This window comes from Dreissena polymorpha, chromosome 15 (assembly GCF_020536995.1).
Source record: "Dreissena polymorpha isolate Duluth1 chromosome 15, UMN_Dpol_1.0, whole genome shotgun sequence".
In the NCBI taxonomy this organism is placed as follows: Eukaryota; Metazoa; Mollusca; class Bivalvia; order Myida; family Dreissenidae; genus Dreissena; species Dreissena polymorpha.
This window is the reverse complement of record NC_068369.1, coordinates 5,528,372-5,552,709: the sequence shown is the minus strand read 5'-3', so window position 1 is coordinate 5,552,709 and position 24,338 is coordinate 5,528,372. Positions and strand designations below refer to the sequence as shown.

General features: G+C 33.1%; 1 protein-coding gene and 1 long non-coding RNA gene across 3 annotated transcripts; one reads left to right on the top strand and one right to left on the bottom strand.

Annotated features, from left to right (window-relative positions):
• The first annotated feature begins 1,521 nt into the window (after positions 1 to 1,521).
• LOC127860574 (dynein regulatory complex subunit 6-like) lies at positions 1,522 to 11,983 on the top strand. 2 transcript variants are annotated; one of them, XM_052398703.1, is made up of 2 exons: positions 1,522 to 1,619; positions 8,792 to 11,983. In XM_052398703.1, the coding sequence occupies exon 2, from the start codon at positions 8,828 to 8,830 to the stop codon at positions 10,715 to 10,717; it is 1,890 nt and encodes a 629-aa protein (XP_052254663.1). In that variant the 5' UTR covers positions 1,522 to 1,619; positions 8,792 to 8,827; the 3' UTR covers positions 10,718 to 11,983. The 2 variants fall into 2 exon arrangements, with proteins under 2 accessions (XP_052254663.1, XP_052254664.1); XM_052398704.1 differs by lacking the exon at positions 1,522 to 1,619 and adding an exon at positions 2,133 to 2,267.
• A 2,965-nt stretch (positions 11,984 to 14,948) lies between these two features.
• Positions 14,949 to 17,326, bottom strand: LOC127860592 (uncharacterized). Its single transcript, XR_008039859.1, has 3 exons — positions 17,219 to 17,326; positions 16,895 to 17,069; positions 14,949 to 16,500 (listed from the first exon to the last, which is right to left on the bottom strand). It is a non-coding gene; the product is annotated as an uncharacterized LOC127860592 (long non-coding RNA).
• Positions 17,327 to 24,338: the final 7,012 nt, after the last annotated feature.

Here is a 24,338-nt window from a genome sequence, read left to right as displayed (position 1 = left end):
CCAAACATAGTGCATAATTTTATTAAACACTTGTTTTGTTCTTCAATGTATTTCGATTTATATATCACGATAAGCATGTACTGTTTAATCGACAATAATAGTATTGTTCTATTATAGCATACTTTTGTCTTTGTATATTTATCTTTTTAACAAACAACGGGAAATATGTGAGCGCGAATTTCGCGAATAGTTAAAACTACTTTTTCGTGTGGTGAGTCGGCAACTTCATTGAATTTTCGGTAAACATTCACACAATAAAAACAGAAATTGAAATTTAATGCAGATTTATGTGAATGAAAAGGAGATTTCTCCCGCGTTTTATGACCGCCTTGTGGCTCTTAAGACCCATATATCATTTTTTTAAGGTTCGCAGCAGACATTACCAAGGTAGTCTGAACATGTTTATTGATATTGCATAAGGGCTAGCGATGTCTGTTTTTTCGAAAGTAATACATAATTATGATCGTGATGATAGATCGATATGCTATTACCAAATTTTTTTTTCAAACAAAATAAAAAAGCTATATACATAGACATAAGGTTATGCATCAATTTAACCTGACTTTATTTAAAAGACAATCAATATGCAAATCACGTGAAATATGGTCTGTACTTGTCGGAAGATATAGACCATATGAATTGATATAATAATCATACAAATGCCGACTTCACTGATTCAATTTCGGTATGGAATTTTGCTTTCGGAATTGGTGGTGTTTAGCCTCAAAGCGGTGTTCTGGTCGACCGGGCGTTCATATTCGCGGATATGAATTGGGCCCGGGGTGTGTGTGTGTGGGTGGGGGGGGGGGGGGTAAATTCCCAAATTTTAGGGTAGGGGTGTCCCGCTGAGACTTCCGAAATGTGACAGATTTTTATACCGAAACTCTGATAAAGTAGACCCATTTTGATACAAGATTTTTTTAAAAGCATACCCATTTGTATACGATACCATTGAGAAAGTGGACCCATTTCAATACAAGAATTTTGATAAACTGGACCCATTTAAATACTTAAATTTGATAAAGTTGACACAGTCAAGTTTCTGCATCTTTCCCGTTACTGAAATTTACTGTTTGATACCCATTTATATACAAGAATGACATTTTTCATACCCATTTTGATACTGATACTTTCAAATCTATATGCATTCATATACAAGCAAATGTCTTATTTCAATACCCATATCTATACTTAAATGCTCAAAACCATACCCATATCTATAATTTCAGTCGAAAAACACACCCCATAAAATCGGCACACGCCTATATACCCGTATATAGGAAATTACGCCCCCCCCCCCCCCGGAGGATAATAGGGAGTTACTGATATTAAAATGCCAATGAAAACGCTTTAAAATTCATTCGATCTGAAAATTACACATGCACGGAGTGTATGTTTGTTCATAGAACGATTTGCAAATAAAAATAATAATGAAAAGCATTTAAAATCCGTTATCTGTTAATATCCGCATTTTTCAGTCATATCCGCGGATATGAGTCATATACGCATTTTAGTCGTACCCAAGAACGACAACACAGGTCAAAGACAACAACAACAAGAATTGAGTTTAAGAAAATGCACAGTACCTGCTGCTTATATCTTTAGCGTATCAATACAAAGTATGGAATTTCTAATTGAATTTTCCTTTAACATTCATATCACTTTTGTAAATTATAATTACTTTAGAATCTGATTAATTTTAATACCTAAATTTGTGTACATATTCGGGTGTATGCATTTCGGACAGTCCATATAAACGTACTCCAGAGCCTTAAATAATTATTCGCTTTGGCTGCTCTGGGAGCACATATGCACCCCTTCATAAACACAATCATAGTTTATCGCACATATTTCGTGTGCATCACCAAACAGACGTCGTTTGTTTCCAATTAAGGAAATTTATTAATAAACTTCAAAAACACATTAAATTTACGTGAATGGCAGCCTACGGATGTTATCCTTTGCATGCAACTTAAAAAACAAAAGGATGATTCAACACACTTGCTGACCTTTTCCATTTTGAAATTTGGAACTGTGTAAATATTCAACAAATGTTCAACATTGTTATCGACATGATTACATAAAATATACTGATGTGCAAAATATTGGTGTACTGCAACCTATCCGATAGTGACACATTTTGTCGGCAACATTACAACAGTTTCCCTATATGGTGAATAGAGCGTTTGGAAGAATAACACCGTAAATAAAAAGCAATTAATTCTTGTTTTGATGTTACCATTTGCATGAGTTTTTGCTTTAGACAGGTAAACATTGATAAGTTTTTGCAGTATCAGTGTTCCTTAGCATTTTCAGTGTTGATCGAATTTTGCACCTTTGGACAAAAGACAATGAATTGGGTTATAAAGCTGAGAGTTGAATTATTGCAACTAGCATTTCGGATTAAAATCCTCTATGATAAGTGTCTATGCAATCAATAGTTTACAGTTGCATGTTATAAAATGTTGTTTCTTAACCCTTTCCTTGACAGGTACGCGTTTCTACGACCCTTTCGATTCCCTGTCAAATACGTGTATCTACGCCTGTATCGATTCCCTGTTATCTACGCATTTCTACTACCCTATCTATTACCTGATATATACGCGTTTTTACGCAGCACGATTTAATTTGCTATTTAAATGCTTAAAATGATGTTTTAAGTGTAACAGAAATGCATATACACCTGCGTTCATAATTTTTCTAAACTGTCGAGTAAACATCCGGTAAAGTTATGATGCAATTGGTGACCAATCAAGACGAGGGTTTACCATTTGACATGCGTAAATCACGTTCCGGGATGTGCGCGCTTCGGGCAATTCGTAATGTCCTAAATTTACTGCTATTCTCAAACCGTATTTAATTTGGACATTTTCCGAAAACGTATTTATAACTCGTTAAAAATGTCGCAAAAGTTAACACGTTCCATAGGGATATAATATGATTTGGGTGAAAATCGATTTCATTCTTATTGTTGTTTGATTCCATTATATCGTAAATGTTTGTTTCCGAGATCATATATGAGAATTACATCGATATGTTTAATGGCATGTACACTCAAATGTTTTTACAAACGACACATGCTTATCTTAAGTTTGTGTTTCGTAATACACAGAATATTGGATAATCGGTGCTTGATTGAGCAACAAAACAAAGACGCAGTCGGCAGTCTTCAATATGCCTTTGGACTGACCAACATAATAATTAATAGCGCACGTGCTAATCTAACATTTAGGGAAAAGAAACACGGGTTCTAGACACTTTGAATAAACATGTTTACCGGACGCAGCAGTAGTCTTCAGATGACATTGGCGCGCGTGCCATGTTTCCTCGGCGTTTTGTAATTTGGTACACGAATACACGGGTTTGTCGGCGACTTCTGGGTTATAAAGTTATATGTCGGCGATCAGATTATAAACTGGAGTATTTGATAATAAAGTAGCCGCTTAAAATTGGAATTTTGCAAATATATACATGAACTGAAGACTTATTGAAAATGCCGACATTGCCGGATTTCGATCGGTAATAAAATGCAAAATGCAAATTAATTATATGAATATTCATGGCACATTATGCAACATCCAATTAAATTGTTACCGGTATCTATAAATGTTTATAAATCATTTGGTGAATGAATGTAATAGAAATACCAAGTATTGTACGAATTTTTTAGGAAATAATACAATTGATTTTGAAAATGCATGAAGTTGTTTGAGAAACTCTGTGTTTTTCTTTAGTTATTTATAAGAATTTACATGAATTTTGAGGCTTGCAGAATGAATTTATAAAATAAAAAAATCTTCAAGAAAGAAGAATTGTAGTTTGGAAAGTAAGAAAAAAAAAATTTATATTCCAAAATATAATTATTTGTATTTGATTCAACACACCAACTTCGCAAAGTTTCTATATGAGCTAGAAAGAGATTTGCATTTAAACCCAGTAAAACACACAACGGTCAACTTTACATGACTATAACTGATGAATAAAATAATGTAGAAACATAAGTTTACACCACAGGAAAGGAAATTTTATTAGCTTAAACTTTCATATTGAGTGTTTTTCAATAATATTTCAACTTTTATGAGAAAATCAGGTTTAAAGGCAATGACGGTTGCGTTTCCAAAGAGGTAGATTTGCATTGAAACGCAGTAAAACACACAACGGTCAACTTTGCATGACTATAACTGACCAATAAATTAAGGTAGAAACATACAGTTTACACCACAGGAAAGGAAATTTTATTAGCTTAAACTTTCATATTATGTATTTTTCAATAATATTTCAATTTTTATGAGAATATCAGGTTCAAAAGCAATGATGGTCATAAAACAGCGTTGTTCCAATAATGCCTGTAAAGATGGGGTACTGATATTGATAAGATGGCTATCAGCCACTGGTCAGCAGGCAGCTAGGTCTTGTGGTAACTGGAGAGGCTTATATTGGCTAAATGGCTGTCAAGGAAAGGGTTAAACATTAAATACAACATCTTATAATGATTTGAGAAGTCAACCAGATCGCTTGAATATGCTTTCCACAAGTGAAAGCAATGAAATTCCTAATATGCAAGTGGTAAATGTTATTGAAGCCATAGCAACAGTAAAGAATTAAGATTGGGCTCAGTGTTTTTCACCATTTTGGGAATGTGGCCGGGTCCCTTCTGATAGGGAAAATTTGCTGCGTTTTTACTAAATTTGGGAAATTAGTGTAGTTGTTCTGCAAAAAAATGCTTCAAAATTGAGAATACAAGTGTTTTCAGTATTTCATATACTAAGGTTGAACATAAATGGATGGAAGATGAAAAAAATATTGACAGGGCATCAAAACATCCATTAAAATAAAAAATGAATATAAAACAATACATATATAATTGTAGGTTTCATGATTGAAAACCCCAAATACAAAATGTCAATTAGGAATCCCTTTCATTATATTCTCTCTATTGTTATTTGGATAAAAAATCATGTAGAAAAAAATAATAATAATAAAATAAACAAATCTCTTAAGGAAGGTGTGCATGAAAGTGCTTAATATATTTAGATACACACCCCATTTGTATACATTTTTTTCTAAACAAAACATTATAATTACCTTGCAATCATATTTCCATTTGAAACAACAATAAAACCAGTTAAATACACAAGTCTTTTACCATCACAACATTGTAACTGATGGCATCAGTTAAACCTCTGCCTCAAAATAATTGAAAGCTGTCAGCAGACATCAAAGGTCTTTGATGTGAAACCCCAGTTGAGGCCAGTTTCTGGGAAGTTAAAACTGTAAATTTGTAACACGTCAGCAAGTGGCCATTTCAAACGGCATTAACCAATACTACATTACTGGAAGCATGCACATACTGTCAGATACATCATTAATGTATAGTTCCATAGAGGATGGGATGTGAGAAAACCTTTTACTGGATTAGATTAATGGGATTTTAAACAGGTGTGAGGAAATTATGTTGGCTTGAATTTAAATAGGAGGTTGCTGTAGAGGTATTGTTAGTCAATGGATTGACTTGAGAACCCCAGTTAAGTAAAAAGGTGCGTCCAGGGAGCTCTCAATTGGTTTCAAATAGAGCCCTGATTGAGATCTAATGTTTTTTTTGTTTTTTTGGGGGGAAACCTTTCGTTGGGAATGTTAAGCTTTTTTATGCCCCCCCCCCCCCCCCCCCCGATCGAATGATCGAGGGTATATTGTTTTTGGCCTGTCTGTCTGTCTATGTGCCATTCTGTCACTCTGTCATTCTGTTCTAAAACTTTAACCTTGGTTAAAGTTTTGCAATTACTTTTGCAATATTAAAGATAGCAACTTGATCTTTGGCACGCATATGTTTCTCATGGAGCTGCACATTTTGAGTGGTGAAAGGTCAATGTCATCCTTCAAGGTCAAATATATGGCTTCAAAGCGGCGCAATAGGGGGCATTGTGTTTCTGACAAACACATCTCTTGTTTCTTTTGGGAATCTATTACCAGACCCAATTTTTAATGAAAAAAGAACACTGGGGCTTTATTGCTTGTATGCTTTAATGTGACTATACTTTCATGCAATTTGATGCCTTTGTATCAGTGTTTAACACCATGAGCTCATTGTTTGTGAAATGTCACCAATAAATGTTTGTGTTACTGGTCCTTAATGAAACAAGCACTATCCACATATTCTTCCATTGATAGTTTAAAACACCACTCTGCAACCCTCCATATGTATACAGTTTTCTTTTGCCACCAGTTATCACCAATGTAGGAGACTAAGGTTTGTCAATAAAATGAAAGCACAAATTGAAAAACTAAATAACTGTGTATTGTATTTGTTGTATTATTTCATTGCTTTATCTTTGTAAACACCTCCAATTGCAGGTCACTATGTAAACATGTCAGTGTTTATGGTGTTACCTATTTTTGCCAATTACACTCAATATGGTTTATAAGAATTGTTCAACAAGTTAAATGACAGTACACAATTGTAAAATATAAAGAGAAAGGTGCCACGTGAACAAAAATGGTATTCAATTTCCCCGTAAGACAGATTGATATCAACTTTCTAAAGGGGAAATTTAATACATTTTTTGTTCATTTGACAATTTATACCACTGCTAACACTGCTTCAGTGTTTTTTTTACATCCAATCCTTAACACACCCATATATTCCACACATATATTCATAGGTGTGGATACTTATGGCCTATTTTTGTGATTTTGAAAGACAGATATTCTGATCCAGTGTCATGTTTTTCAGAAACGGTGTAGTATAGTATATATATTGGTCGTTGCGGTAATTGAGTATTGATTGAACTTACAGTAAATGTGCACTGTCCATAGAGACTATCTGATTAACAAAGATTTAAGGTTGTCTGAAAATGGTATTTTTTTGTAAGGCCACACCAAATAGTCATTTGCTCTGAATCATCACTCAAATTATTTAGGTGTTGTAGGTATATTTGAAAGTATAAATAAATTTGAGTCTTCAATACAGATTCATATATGAGAAATTCTGAAAGATTCTAAGCAAATCCTTTCACACAATTTTCAATTTATAAATGATTCTTCAAAGACGAAATATTATTATCCAGTGCACAATTACACAAACTGACCAATCTTTTGCTATATGCCATAAGGAGCTTTGTTTTACACACTGGGTCAGCATATTTTTTATAAGTCAGGGGCTTCAACTACCACAGAACTGTTATATGATAACTTAGACATTTTTGGGCACACAAATAATAAAAATCAAAGATTAAATTGCTTAAAGGTAACTTTTATCATTTTTATTGCTCCATTCAAATAAATTGCTTGCTTAAAAATGTTGGATATAAGTTCACTTTTTGCTTGCTCACTCAATTTATTTATGAAAAACACTCGGTTGACTTCAATTTATGTTCAATTTAGTTTGGCTTGATGGGTCAATCTGTTAAATATAACTTTTTCTTCAACTGATTGCTTCCAGAACAATTCATTCTCTCATTAAAAGTGTTTTTAGATGCTGTTCCATGTCTTCTGTTTTACTTGCCATAAAAACGTTATCACTGGCTTTCTCATAAAATACTCATGAAAAATCTTGGTGCTGTATGTGTTATACTGATCAGTAAAAACATCTTTAGATTCTGGAAAATAATTTATTTGCAAAAAATATTTACTGCTGTGGTGTGTATTTGTTAATATTCAGCTGAAAATCTAGTGCATGTTCTACTTCAAGAAATAGTTTATTTTGTTTACAATTATGGAAAGGACTGATCTAGCATTTATGCTGGTTCTTTATCAAGTTATTGGTCTGGTTTGGTTGGTTTATAAGTCCTTGAAAAGTATTATAATCATACTAAAATAATAACAAAATATTTTTATGCCCCCCTTCGAAGAAGAGAGGGTATATTGTTTTGCACATGTCGGTCGGTCGGTATGTCCGTTCGTCGGTTCGTCCACCAGATGGTTTCTTGATAACTCAAGAACGCTTAGGCCTAGGATCATGAAACTTCATTGGTACATTGATCATTACTGGCAGATGACCCCTACTGATTTTCAGGTCACTAGGTCAAAGGTCAAGGTCACAGTGACTTGAAATAGGAAAATGGTTTCCGGATGATAACTCAAGAACGCTTAGGCCTAGGATCATAAAACTTCATAGGTACATTGACCATGACTGGCAGATGACCCCTATTGATTTTCAGGTCACTGGGTCAAAGGTCAAGGTCACAGTGACTCGAAACAGTAAAATGGTTTCAGGATGATAACTCAAGAATGCTTACGCCTAGGATCATGAAAATTCATAGGTACATTGATAATGACTGGCAGATGACCCCTATTGATTTTAAGGTCACTAGGTCAAAGGTCAAGGTCAAAGTGACTCGAAATAGTAAAATGGTTTCCGGATGATAACTCAAGAATGCTTTTGCCTAAGATCATGAAACTTCATAGGTACATTGATCATGACTGGCAACTGAACCCTCTTAATTTTCAGGTCACTAGGTCAAAGGTCAATGTCACAGTGACTCGAAACAGTAAAATAGTTTCCTGATGATTACTCAAGAATAATTAGGTCTAGGATCATGAAACTGTGACAAAAAACATATTCACACAATGGCTGCCACTACAACTGACAGCCCATATGGGGGGCAGGCATGTTTTACAAACAGCCCTTTTTTTTAATAGAAAAGAACATCAAAAGTCTGTAAAATATAATTGAAAACAGAACAAAATAGGTTTCTTTCTCCCATGAAAAAAGTGTTTTGATCTTATTCCATGCTGTTGCATAAGTGATGACATCATATGTTGACTCACATGCTGTCATTCTATTTACTTTCAGCCTTTCCATCAACTTATGAAAGGAACATAACCAAATATGGAAACATACAAAACAGAAATAACGGATTTACCAGTGAACATTCTTATAAAAATCTTCAAATGTTTGTCACACGAAGACCTGATCACCTCAGTTAGATGCACGTGTAAGATATGGAATCAACTGACCTATGAGAGGACTTTCTGGAAAAAGATCAGTCTTTCCATGTTCCCAGATTCCAGCCTGACTACAGTCAGCTTTTTACAGGTTTTAGGAGACCATGCTGACAGTGTGGAAGTGCTGGTTGTCAATCTGGACAAACTAAAAGAAGACATTATTTATCATGAGGGAATTTATTGCCCAAACTTGGTTGAAGTGTGCCTTGAGGGAATTTACTCTGTGAGTATTAGTGAGAAACGTTATGCATCAATTTATGACTGTTTGAAAAAGCTTTCTCTCAAGTATAGTCATTTAAGAAGCTTGAACTTGTTGTGTTCGGATTTTATGACACAGTACTTTAATGCTTCTGATATAAATTCAGTTGCTCAACCATCTCAACTGTATTCATTCTTTGAGAATCTGACTGAAGTGAGATTTGCCAGAGGATCTCAGTTGGTTGCTGGTACTTGGTTTGAAGGGTGTTTGAAGACTTTTCTTGAGAATCACAGAAAGTTAAAGACACTGATGATTAAGAGTTGCGACATCCAAGCTAAAACATTAGAATTGATTTTTACTGAGCTGCCAAATATTCAGCATTTAGATTTATGTAACTCTTTTAATGTTTTAGAATTATTAGAACTGGAATCATTTGTTGATCTCTTTGGTCAAAGAACATCTCTGAACGGTCTCAAAACTTTATGCTTAAATGAATGCAATCTTAATGATTACATACTGAAATGCTTGGTTAAAAGCAGTCGTCATCTCAAGGAATTATCACTGACCGGTGCGTATGGCATTACAAACATAGGACTGGAGTATATTGCTGAAGCATGTCCAGAGTTGGAAAAGTTATATCTTAATAATAACCCAGGACTTCACCCAAAATCAAATATAACAAGTGCAGGGATAGAAATAATTGCAGAAAAATGTTGTCAACTGACAGTTTTAAACTTGAACAATTGTACGGAAATCAGTGATGTATGTATTCAGGCGATTGCATTGCATTGCTCAAACCTTCAAAATCTCAGTGTTGCAAACTGTTTGTCTTTGACTGATAGTGCATTGTCTTGCGTTGTGGAACACTGTTTTCTTCTACAGGAACTTGATGTGAGTAATTGCTCTCAGCTTACCAACAAGTCTTTCAATAGAATTCTACAGAATTGTAAGCAGTTACGGTCATTGAATGCAGGGACATGTCATCGTGTAACAATGCTAGATTTGTGTGCAAAAGATGTCTGCAGCACAGACTGTTTGATTGGCATTCCTTCGTTGGAGAAGCACTCTCATGTCAGGCAATTAAATTTTAGTTTTTGCTCAGCAATAACTAACGCATGCATGTCACAGATTGGCCATTACTGTCGAGATTTGCGCACTCTCGATCTTCAAGCGTGCTCACTTGTTACAAATGCTGGAATTAAGGATATTGTGAAAAATTGCAAGTTTCTTAAGCATTTAGACATTTCGGGGGGATCAGTGACCCAGACAAGCAGGTTGACCGATGCCTCTCTACAAGACATCGCATCATATGGACACTCACTTGAAACTCTGGTTATGGTGAAGAACTATAACATAACAGCTTGGGGTGTATTTGAAGTTGTGAACAAGTGCCAAAGCATTCATTTTATTTGTGTGGACGCTACTAAAAGGTCAAATATCAACAAAGATAAATTGATTGCTTTGTCTGGGGAGGTTACTGGAAAGACAATCTGCCTCCATTTCAAAGCAAGAATAGAAATTACTATTTATCAAGATGTAGATTTGAATATAAAATTAAGAATGGGTAGAATCTAGGATGTACTTGTTACAGCTTTAAAAATGACAAACATAGCTTAAAAATGATATCAAAGTTTGCTAAATGCAGATAAAACCACTGTTTCTGAACTTGTTTAAATGTCATAATAATTAAGTCTATACACTTTCTGTAAATCTTTACTCAAGACAGCTTCATTTATTTAAGTGAATCATGCATTAATTCTTCTAAACTTGCTTTTTATACTTGATTTTGGAATATCAATAACCATCCTATAGTAAAAAAGAGGGAACTGGGATTTTGAAGTTAACTGTTGGGATGTACTATGTCTTAACCTATTGAAACTTTGTTTTAACATGTTCCTATATGGTGCACGCCAACATGTATTATTCTTGGCATAAGCTTTACATGGTTTACATAGGAATTAAAGTTTTTTTTCACTATTTTGTTAAAAAAGTATTTAAAGAAATCAATGCAAGAATACATGACAAGTAAGGATCGTGTCAAAAAGGTGCCATTTAAGGACCTATTATCAGTTTTGGGTGCCCCAACCTGTATAGGTGAGAAGACTGTTAGAAGACTGTGGGGACGGTGGGGTATGAGGAACAATTCTTACACAGTAATTGACAGGTTCTTGTTGAATCAAGCACATAATTATCTGAGCATCGTAATTCATTAGAATTTAAAAAAAAGTTCAATCAACGAGAAAAATCCAATTGACCAACTTTGACTTATTTGCAAAATTTGAGAGATTGGCCTACAAATTGCATGAACAGGTATGAAATAGTGGGTATTAATAGCTTAAGACATTATTGGCAACATGTCTGTTTAATTTATATTATCAATATTGTTTAATTAGGCATGGAATTTAAATTAAAATTAGGGGTTAAGTTCAACCGACCAGTATTGACCAGTAATGACCACTTCGGGAGTATTGACTGGGGCGGTTTTAACTGGTAAAAACCGCTGGTTTAAACAGGGGGCGGTCGATTGGTACCAATCCTGGTTGTAGTACGTGATTTTTAGCTCGACTGTTATATATGAATTATATATAGTAGAGCTATCCTACTCATCCCGGCGTCTGTGTTCCAGTTAGCATTGCAATGTTAAAGTTTGCGTACCACCTCAAATATTTCCTATGTCCTTTCACATATTGCTTTTATATTTTGCATACTTCTTTATCCACATGACCCCAATCTATAAACAACAGCAGACAACTGTATCAAGCATTTTGTAAGAATTATGGCCCTTTTTTCACTTAGAGTATGCATATTATTGATAAATCTATGTTAAAGTTTGTGTACCGCCTCAAATATTTCCTATGTCCTTTCACATATTGGTTTTATATTTTGCATACTTCTTTACCAACATGACCCCAATGTATAAACAAGAGCAGACAACTGTATCAAGCATTTTGTAAGAATTATGGCTCTTTTTTCACTTAGAATATGCATATTATTGATAAATCTATGTTAAAGTTTGTGTACCAATTCAAATATTTTCTATGTCCTCTGACATATTGCTTTCATATTTTGCATACTTCTTTACCAACATGATCCCAATGTATAAACAAGAGCAGACAACTGTATCAAGCATTTTGACAGAATTATGGCCCCTTTTATACTTAGATAATTGAACATTTGGTTAAGTTTGTGTTTTGGTCCATTTTACTCCTTAAGTATCATAGCTTTTGCTTTTTATACTTTGAAAACTCGCTAACTATCGTGAGGGGCTTGTACAGGGCAAGTTGCATAACTCTGGTTGGCTTTTAAACGGAATTATGGCCCATTTTTTGTCTTAGTAACTTTGAATATTTTGTTAAATTTTGTGTTTCGATCCACTTTACTTCTTAAGTATCAAGGCTATTGCTTTCAAACTTCAAATACTTTCTTACTATCTTGATGTTACTGTACCTAGCAAGTTGAATTTGACCTTGACCTTTGAATGACCTTGACTCCCAAGGTCAATTTAATAAATCTTGCTTAAATTGCCAACTTTTTTTATTTATGATCACATTTGATTCATCCTTTGACAAAACAACACTTACCTGACATACCACAATTGACTCCACCCAAACCATCCCCCACACGCACCCCAGAATCCCCCTCCAAAATAAATAAAATAATAATATTTTTTTTTCTAATTTTTGAAAGATCATTGTTAAATTACCACACCCCCACATTTTACCCCCCTCTCCATGATGGCTTACGTTATACTGTCAAGTACTCGAATAGTCGAGTGCGCTGTCCTCTGACAGCTCTTGTTATTTACAAGTTAACACACCGAGGCGTCTGCACCACTTCCAGCGTGCGCCTATGACAAATAGTCACCTGTCTTTATTGGCACCTTTAAACATCCACTATAGATTCCAGCAAACCTTGCCCTACATCATATCGCGATATCGCCACCTACATCCCGGCACAATGGAATTGGAATCTTTGTTATAAATATATACATTTTTCTGTATAATGAAAAACTATTAACCTGGTACTCTTATCTGTATAAAATCAAAATTTAATTATGGAAATTTGATACTTAATGATTGTTTTGTAACCAGTATAACTTTGTCATCGTTATTAATGTCTAATCAAAATTTAATTATGGAAATTTGATACTTAATGATTGTTTTGTAACCAGTATACCTTTGTCATCGTTATTAATGTCTGTTAAAGGGGCCTTTTCACGTTTTGGTAAATTGACAAAAATTAATCAGTTGTTTCAAATTCGCAAATTTTCGTTTTAGTTATGATATTTGTGAGGAAACAGTAATACTGAACATTTACCATGCTCTAAAATAGCCATTATATGCATCTTTTGACGATTATAAGACACTGAGTTGCTATTAACTAATCTCAAATCAGTGCCGAATTAACAATACATGTATTTAAAATGATGTGCAAAAGTTAAAAAATGCTAAAGTAGCTTGACGGAGGTAAAATAATTTACTATGCCACCACACCTTCAATATTACAAATTGAGTCAAAGCCATAATGACTTTATCCATGAATTAATTGTTAGTTTCACATTTCTATTGTCCCAAACCTTTAATGTAATGTTATTGCACCAAGTCTTTTAATTTGAAAAGTTATTAAAAATTGACAAATTAGCCTTTTTTATTCAATAAATGCTTAAATATTGAAAGAAACAAACTTTGAAAGAAACACACTGTATGTTTTCCTTGATTAAACAAAATATATTATTAAGGAAAAGTTAATAATAGATACGCACTGACATATAAAACAAGAGAATACATAAAAGCATGAATCAAAATGTGCTTTGTTCTGAGACTCAATTGCATATGTGATGCAGTATTTACTTCAAAAGATATAATTGTTAAACATGGTACATATACAATACAATTTAAGTGTATCTTGTTAAGCAAATAATTTTCACAATAGAAATCTGAAGGGCTAAAACTGCCACAAAAATGTAGTCATTTAATTTTTCAAACAAAAATATATCTAGCTATTTTAAGATAGAAATCAAAGGTAGTCTGCAAAACTTACACACAGGCTGAATTTTTTTCTATATGATACATTCAACAAGACCAATTTGTATAAATGAGAATCACTCTTGGAAAACAGGAAGGTATGTATGTGAGTAAAGTGTTGTCCCACATTAGCCTGGAGGGCCCTAGTTTGGCAATTTTTACCCATGAAAAAAGTATACTTTTTTCCCCTTTTTCAGCTAAAAATTCCCCCTCTAATTTTTTTTCCTTACTTTTATACCTATGTTGCCAGCTTGTATCGTGCTACTAACCTTTGATTAAATGAATTTTTATGTAAATAACATTAAAATATAGCAATTTTAGGCGTTGAATGGTTGGTGATAAGATCTTCTAAAATTCCCTTTTTCGCCCAAAACAATGCGAAATTTCCCCTCATAAGGGATGTGGGTGGCTTCCCTCGGCGGCAAGAGTGGGCCCTGGCCTGTGCAGTACACACAGGCTATTCAGGGTTGATGCTTTCAGCCTACACTGGATTTTCACTAAGAAGAGACTTCCCTTAAACAAAAAATTCAATTAATGCAGAAAGTGTCGTGCAATATTTTACACTAATGCAATAAGCCCCATTTTCCCAAAGAAAGGCTCATATGTATTTTTTCAACAAAACAACTCAGGCACATACCAGCTACGAGGCCCAGCATCCACACCACCCATGGTCTCATTGTGAACATGTCCTCGTACATTTCCATATAGCAGCTGGCAGGCAATCTCTTATATAAATATATCTTCCTGCATTGATTCTAAGCTTTCTTTTTTCAATCTTTTTAACCCTTGTCAAAAAAGTGGGCAAAACCCGGTTTTAATCCGTGTTAAAACCGTGTTAAACCCTGCGGTATTGGCACCGGGTTAAAGCGTGTCTTTTAAACACACTTTTTGCTTACCGACTTGGTTTTTTGTAGGTAAAACCTGGATTTCACTCACATAAACCAACACGCTTATACCTTCTTATACCAACTTAAACCAACTAAAACTAACTTAAACCAACTTAAGTGGGTTAAAAGTGAGTGTGTTTTCCTTCTCTTTGTTGGCTTTTAATCCCGCTTCTACACATCAAGTCGGTTTTTCCTGTTCTAAAGCGAGTGAAAAGTGGGTTTTTGTTTGAGCGTTAAGTGAGCTAAATGTGTGCTTTTCACAGATTAAGCGCAGTTTAAACTTACTTTAAAACCGTCTTATACCAACTTAAGTTGGTTAAAGTGAGTGTGTTTTCCTTCTTTATGTTGGCTTTTAAACCCGCTTCTTCATATCAAGTCGGTTTTTCCCGTTCTTAAGCGAGTTAAAAGTGGGTTTTTGTTTGAGTGTTAAGTGAGCTAAATGTGTGCTTAACTCAGATTAAACGCAGTTAAAACACGCTTTAAAACCGAGTTTTACCAACTTAAGTTGGTTAAAAGTTAGTGTGTTTTCCTTCTTTATGTTGGCTTTTACACCCGCTTCTACACATCAAGTCGGTTTTTCCTGTTGTAAGCGAGTTTAAAGTGGGTTTTTATTTGAGCATTAAGTGAGCTAAATGTGTGCTTTTCACAGATTAAACGCAGTTAAAACTACCTTTAAAACCTGTTAAATGCTCAGTAAAAACCCACTTTTCACCCACTTGAAAACTGAAAAACTTTTTTATGATAAGAACAAAAATATCATACATTAAATTCTAATTACTTTTTTAAACGCTAAAACATAAAACTTTACATATATATCCATATATACAACATGATAAAACTATTTTGACAGACATGGCATTGTTATAATAAAATATAATAGTGTTATAACATAACATTGAACACAAAGAAAGAACTGAAAAAAGTAAGATTGTATGGAATAAATACAAACAAGAGATGTGTTGGTCAGAAACACAATGCCCTCTACTGCGCCGCTTTGAAATAAAATTTCTATTTCTTTGGCAGGTATAGAAATTATCTCTCTTTGCTTATTACTTACATTGGATTTTGACCTCTGACCAAGGATGAACGTGACCTTGCACCACTCAAAATGTGCAGCTCAATGAGATACACATGCATGCTAAATATCAAGTTGCTTTCTTCAATATTGCAAAAGTTATGACCAATGCTAAGTTTTCGGACGGATAGACAGACAGACGGACAGTTCAACTGCTATATGAGACCCTACCGGGGGCAGAAAAATAAGTTAATGTTGTTGAAACAGGTGCAAATCTATAGAACAAAGTGAAAACAATGGTTAAATAATCATTTTAACAGCACATTTTATTTACAAAGACTTCAGTCTAGTTGTGCATCAGCCGCAGATGCCTTAAACAACCTCTCATCTTTTCTTCAACCAGAGGCTTGTCAAAGGTTTTGGCTATGACATCTGAAAAAATATAATAGACTATTCATTTTAAAATCATGCAAAAAAAAACAAAATCTAATCTTAAATAGAAAATACTCTAGCCAGAAAAAGAGGTTAAATATTTGCATATTAAGGAAGTCAACACAAATGAAGTTTATTACTGATTGTCCTGGAGACAGTGACTAGAGACACGGACAAAGTTTTTCAATCCCTGTCTTCATGAATAAAAAAACAAACTATTGTTAACTGTCACTTGGATTATAAAAACTCCCCCTTTTCACAAAATTTAATGATGTAATATAATGATCATTTATGCGACTGTAAACAGTAAGTGATCTGAAAAATATTTGTAGAATGCGTATTGAATTTCTATATGGATAACTGGTACTTCAAATTTTTATGATGAAGAAAATACCAATGATTGCATTTCTCTCAGCAGCGGGGAGGCTTGGTCTTGGTGATGCAGTTGTAGTTGTTGCTCCCTTCATGGAGCAAGTCACAAGCTGGTGGAAAGTGAATAGTTGGCACATGGCCTGTGCGATGGCCATCACCTCCCTGGTTTCATGCTGGATTTCAGCTTAAATGATACTCTGGAACCAAAAAAAGAAAAGGAGTTTTGACAAAATATTTACAATTGGTAATTTTCCAAAGCTTGTAATTTACTTTGATCACATTTCAAACTCTAAAAATATTTGTCACATTGGTCAGAATTGAAATGCAATAATCTGTATAGTTTTACCTCTCAACAAATCCAGCTTTCTTGTTCAAGGACAGGGCGAGGTTTGCCCACTTCAGTTCCCCTCAAGTTGGCCAGCTCTTGCAGGGTAAAAGCCTGGTGTAAAAGTCCATAGTCATCAGGTAGTATGATTACCCCTTTGCTCTTGGGGCAAGAGTTTAACCTTCAAAATTCAAATATGAGGGAAAGAAATCTGTTCAGTAATAACCAGAAATATCTATAAATAACAATAAAGATGACAATAATCATAAAACACAACCACAATAATTCACTGTACACAACATTTACACTTTGTCATGTGTATGTTCATCTATTTTTGCATCAAATTGTGTTGTTTTTCCTTTAAATTGCAATACATTAACTTATCAATTTACATTTCCCAGTGACAATACATAAATATAATATAATTAATTCAGTAAAGTTAATAAAAAAGGATGAAGAAATGACAATACAAACCTGTTAAAACTGTTCTTCAGTATTCCAAAAAAAAACCAGTTGAACTTCTTTTCCAACAAACTTATTGTTGATTTCCATATTGTAGTAAAATACACATTGTTTTCATCACACAATACTTCATGCTGACAGTATTTCAATACATTTTACAGAACAATTATAAGTCTTAATGTTAATTAAATTTAGCTCAATTCAATTGCTGACACCAGCTTGTTTTTCAAAAGTTGTTGTTTTCAAATAATTTCCTGTGCAAAAAATTGAACCAATCAGAAGTCTTATACCTCATTCCAGCCTTATGTCTGGGCAAACCCTATCAGTAGCCTTATCTGCCCCTGATAATCAGTACCCTGTTTAGCTCTGAATGCCTGACAGATTGTTATCTGTTTATTGTTGGTGGTGTGAAAAGGGGTGTTTTTAGGTATTGTCTTGTTATTTTGTTGACTGTTTATGTAACACAGGTCATGTTTGGCATCTTATTATTTTATTGCAAATTAAGAAAATGGATATAATGGTATCATATGAAAATATCAAAATCTTGCATAACTTATGAACACAAATTAATAGATTATTTCCAAAATAATGTTTCCAATACCATAATTATTTAAATATGCAGATTTAACAAGTAAATACTGTTTTAAACAAATATAAACAATCATATAAGATTGTTTGAAAATTAAAAAAAATAATAATAATTTTAAGACATAAAGCAATCATAAGATATTGTTTATAATAAAAACAAATATAAAGAAAAAAATCAAAGCGAAAACACAAACTCTTTCATTTTCAGGTATAAAACTAAGTTTTATGGTATCCGGAGAAGTGCCCCCCCCGGAGAACTGCCCCCCGGAGAACTGCCCCCTTATTTTAAAGGTGGCGGAGAGGTGCCCCCCCATCAAATCGGTAGGGGCGGAGAACTGCCCCCCTGTCAGAATTTAGTAGGCGGATATCTGCCCCCCCATCAAATCTGTAGGGGCGGAGAACTGCCCCCCGGTGTCATATTAGTTATTAGTTACGTAGTAAAAACAATACTTACGGGTAATTTTACGTTATCGCCGTACACATTTTATCCGGTAACAATTTAATTTCAGTACAAGTATATTACCATTTATCGAACTGAATAACACAAATTGTCTAGAGGTATGTGATAATACTGTTTAAGGCCCTTGGTACGCATCTGCACCACTCACTATACATGAATGCCTTGTAAAAGTCGTGTTTTAATAAGAGCGCGAAACATAGTCGAGATCCACACAGGAAACGCGAGCCAAGTTTTATCATTTTTATAGTTTTTGGCAGTGATACTGTTGTCCATCTGTGAACCTGTGATGTTCTAAAAGAGCCATTTTCATCCAATATTCACTAAAAAATTATGGGGAGCACACACATTTACAATAGGGACAATGGCAAACAAACTGTAAAAAAGCCCCTTTACAATTGACTTGTATTATATATGGCTATAAACATGAAACAAAGACCTATTTGAAGAATTATTGTTTTATTGATGAGTATTATTTATAAACAAAAGACCAACTTATTGAAAAGTGTGTTAAAGTGAGTCTTTTAGCCTGGTTTCAGCTCTCAAATTATTTACAAAAAGACCAATTTAAACGGTGAATCATTTAAACTCGCTTAAACCCACTTCTGTTTAAAAAGGATCAACTTCTGTTGTAAAAGACTCGCTTATAAAACAAAAAGACACACTTAAACACACATAAACCAACTCATAAATAAAAAGGCTCACTTTTGACACACAAAAAACTGACTCCTTACAGAAAAAAACTCGCTTAAACACACATCTTCTTAAAATAACCAACTTTAAACTCAGTTAAGCACAGTTTAGCGCACATAAAACTCGCTTTTAATAGCAAAAACCAGCTTCCACTGAGAAAAACTCAGAAAAAACACAGTTTTATGTTGGTTTAAGTGTATTTTGGTATGAAAGTGGGTTATTTTTTTGACAAGGGAATAATTCCTTAGTATTTGCAGATGCTATATTATTTCAAATGTCAAACACCATATAAGGTATATCAATTTTCCATTTTAAATGTTTTGCTTCCTATGGAGATGAATCTCAGGTGCTTTAATATACAAGTTCACCACAATATCTCTTTTCACTCCTTGAATGTCATATACATATACATTATACTAAATATATGTACACAAATTGTGTGCTTAGCGATATATTAATATTTTTTATTTAATATAAGACATATCATGTATACATGTACTTGATCATAAAACAAAGTGATACTATATTGCAGCAATAATGTTCAAACATGTTATACAAGATATGCTAATATATACTTTTTTGGCCTTTTGGTTTCCTTTTGATAAAAAAAATGTTAATATGTATTTATTTTGCTTTAGTTGTTTGTGATAGGTGTTTAAAAAAAGAAAAACAACAGAATAGTTATGAATAAGGATGAGTTGCAGAAAGTGGGTATAAAGCATTCTGGACTTGTTTATGAAAGTTTTATGTTTTTCCATTTTTGTTCAAATATATGAAGTGTATCATTGTTAAGGGCAATTTCTTTTTCAATTTGAATCTTCAGTTTTAAATTATTGATAAAACAGTTCTTTGTATGAACTTGTTTTCTGTATTTCATGCTGAATATAACATATTTCATTAATATAATTATGTAATTCACAGTGTTATTAACCTCTTGTATTTTGAAGGTATACCCCCAAACTGATGCGTAAGAGAGATAGTTTAACATTTAATTGTTGTTTCTATAGAAAGGTTGTCAATTGATTCCATAGAGGTTGAATATGTTTACACTCTCAGAAAAGGTGTTCTATTGTTTCAATATGTTCACTACACATATCACATAGATTTGTATTTGATAGGTGCACTTAAAAAGATATGTATTTGTAGCTATGATTCTCTGGATGTATTTATATTGAAAGTTTCTCAGTATGCTATCAGTAGTTGATTTATATGGCAAGACAAATATTTGTTTCCAATTAAATTTATTTTCCCCATGAAGGTTTTGCCATTTAGTTTGAGCTTTAGAGATTTCGGCAGGGTTTTTAATTTGAAGTGTATACAATATTTTGTTTGTTTTGTTTTGTTTTGCAATTATGTTTTCTACGAAAGTTTATTGAGTACATGGTGTGTTATTTGTATTAGTAACAGTTTTAATATGTATGGGTATACTTTTGATCAATGTGTAGTACATCAGGAAATTACTTATAGGTATTCAGAATATGTAGCATAAGTTATCAAAAGAATAGAAGTCGTTTATTCTGTAGTCGTATAATTGATCTACATATTTTATGTTTCGTCCGAACCAATTTTTATAGAAAAACGTTTTATTATTAGTATTTATGTCTTTATTGTTCGAGAGAATGATTTTACTGTTTATTTTGGTTTCTAAATTATGAGTAACTGTACTCCATGCCGATAGAATTAACATTCGATAGCAATATGTTTTTGTTTGAAATTTCGTCTAAGATATTGTTGTGGATATAACATTCAAAAAGAAAGGCCCCTTCTCGAAAAAGTGCACTAAATGCGCATTTAATGCGCATTAAATGCACATTAAATGCGCATTTAATGCGCATGTTATTGGCACCGTATTTTTTGCTTAACAAGTGCATTTTAATCTGTTAAAAAAAAACACTTTTTACTAGTGTGTTTATACATTTAATTGTATTTTTTTTCCACGAAATAATACACTTAAGTGCGTTTATTATGATAATAAGTGCGCTTAAGTTTATTTTTAAGTGCATTTATACACTTGAGTGTATTTTAAGACATACAAATAATACACTTCATGGTCAAAGTAAATTTTTTAAAGCGCATTAATACACTTGAGTGCATTTCCAGTCATTCAAATAATATACATTACAGAATTAAAAGCAAATTATTTAAGCGCATTAATACACTTGAGTGCATTTCCAGTCATACAAATAATACACTTATCAGTAACTAAAGTAATCTTTCAAGTGCATTAATACACTTGAGTGTATTTTAACTCATACAAATAATACACTTCATGGAGTATTCAAAGTGAATTTTTGTAAGCGCATTAATACACTTGAGTGCATTTCCACTGATACAAATAATACACCTTACAAAATTGAAAGTGAATTTTTTTAAGCGCATTAATACACTTGAGTGCATTCCCGGTCATACAAATAATACACCTTACAATATTAAAAGTGAATTTTTAAGCGCATTTATACACTTGAGTGCATTTTCAGTCATACAAATGATACACTTTTTGAAGTGTTGGAAGTGAATTTTTTAAGCGCATTATACGCTCAAGTGTACTTTTCATCACTTCAAATTAATATGCTTAAAAATTAACCAAATTAAAAAAAAATCCCAGCATTTTGAAGTCAGCATTCATTCTTTAAATGAAAGGTTAGTGTAAACACATACATAAAAAACAAAAAGTACAATTCAATAGATAAATTCACACTTTTATTAGAATGTTAAACCTTAAAAAACAAAAACAAATGTTACATATCTACATAAAAGAGAGGATTCAAACGGGCTATTGCCTATCTGGAATTAACAATTGAAAATATCAAGCTCATACCAGTGATTTTTCTCCCCTCTGATTATCGGTAACTGATTAACAGCCAAATACAGGTGGTTTCCACTTCAAAAATATTAAAGATTTCCCCTCCTTAAGCTGAAATGTTTTCCCTATCATTTACTAGATTTTTATATATTACATTAATTCCAAATCCCTTTTTAATATGGACAAAAGCAGCACATTTAATTCAATCATATTCTGGATCCTAATATATGATAAATGAACAGTATTCATGAAATTTATATAAATCTATACCTTATTTTTAAGATCTTCCTTTTTTTGTTCATTATTGCGCTAAAACATGCCCTTCTGAGAGCCAGTACGTACAGGTTGTTTTGAATTTCCAAAGAAAATCACTGCATACATGCTGACAATATTTAGCAGCTTAGCCCCTGTCACTATATTTGTTGTTATACACTGTTCCTTACAAAGAATGCATTCATAAACAACCCTTTATAGAGCACTTCACCAGCTGCATGATCAGGTCTGAATACTACTGTCATGGTCTGCGAGGCGCTTCTCGTGCATGATCTCATTTGAGATCAGGTCCTGAAAGATATTTTATAATGTAAGTGTTAAATATTGCTGTTATGGTAATCTTGTTCAACAGTTGCTATAAATATCATAAATTTAAATCAAAACAAGTTTGTTGGCTTGTTTTTTTTTGTTTGTTTATTTTTGTAATTTTAATCTCGTGATCACATGTGACTTAACGCTTTTCATAAATAATTTAAAGAAATTACGTTTAATAGAAAATACTGTTAATAAATGTGCTAATATATGTGGTCTCCTTTGGCTGTGTGGACTGGTCAGAAGTGTGACGTCTTTGAATTGCAATAACCTTTATTATATAGTTTTACCTCTCAACAAATCCATCTTTTCTTGGTCAAGGACAAGCTATAGGGCACGGTTTCCCACTCCTGTTCCCCTCAAGTTGGCCTGGTATACATTTCCATACATCAGGTAGTCCCCTTTCTGCTCCCTTTTTTGGCAAGCGATGATACACATTCTGTCCAATGGATCTTCCGATCAATGTAAATTTCACCTTGAGGTTTAACCTTCAAATATAAAATATTAAAGTTCTGATTAAATATGGGGGAAAGAAATCTGTTCATTAATGACAAGAAATAGGTATAAATAAATTTTAAGATGACAATAACCATAAAATACAGCCATAATAATTCAAATGGTGTTTTTTTCCTTAAAATTGCATTACATTTACTCATCCAGTTACATTTCCCAGTGACAATACATAAATATGATAATGATCATAATTAATTTAATTAAAAAGAGATGCAGAAATGAAAATACAAACCTGTTACAGCTGTTCTTCAGCATTCCAAAAAAACAAAAACGGCAGTTGTTGATCACTTTAACCACCCACTTTGAATCTTCTTTGCAACAAACTTATTGTTGATTTACACATTGTAGTAAATACACATTGTTTTCATCACACAATAGTTCATGTGCTGAAAGAATTTCAAGACATTTGACACTAGAATTAATGTTGCTGAATTATACCTAAAAATTTAGCTCAATTTAAGTTGCTGAAACCAAATTGTTTACAAAAATAACTTCCTGTGCTCCAAATAACTTGCTGTGCTCCAACCAATCAAAAGTGGTTTGTTTTCAAATAGATGGTCCCAGAACCAATCAAAATTCTATAAACACCCCTTTGTTTTGGCTAGATGGAGCACTGATAGGGATTAGTGTTTATGATGCTAATTGATCTCTTATCTGATCCTGATCTTATCTGATATTTATTGAATAATACACAGCACACTTAGCATATTATATTTAATTGTGAATATTTCAATATAACATACTGAATGGTGTTAGGAAATAAATATAATATTATAAATATTATTTAAATTGTCTTTTAAAATGTATATTAATAGTCAATGTGGTAGACATTAATTGAATTGGGGTTAAACATCAGTGTAAGAAAGTTCAAATACTTGTTTTTTATGTTGTGAAGATATAATTGATTCTGGCAAGCCCACATAATTTTTTTGACACTTTCAATATTTTTAATTATTTACCCACAGCCTGATTTAGTTGTACTTTTCCCTTTAAAAGCTGCTCTACTGATTCACATATTTTATGAGCAGACAAATTGTAAT

Bases quoted from the DNA above. Each gene is read 5' to 3' on its own strand.
- LOC127860574 (XM_052398703.1), top strand. From the start codon at position 8,828: ATGGAAACATACAAAACAGAAATAACGGATTTACCAGTGAACATTCTT.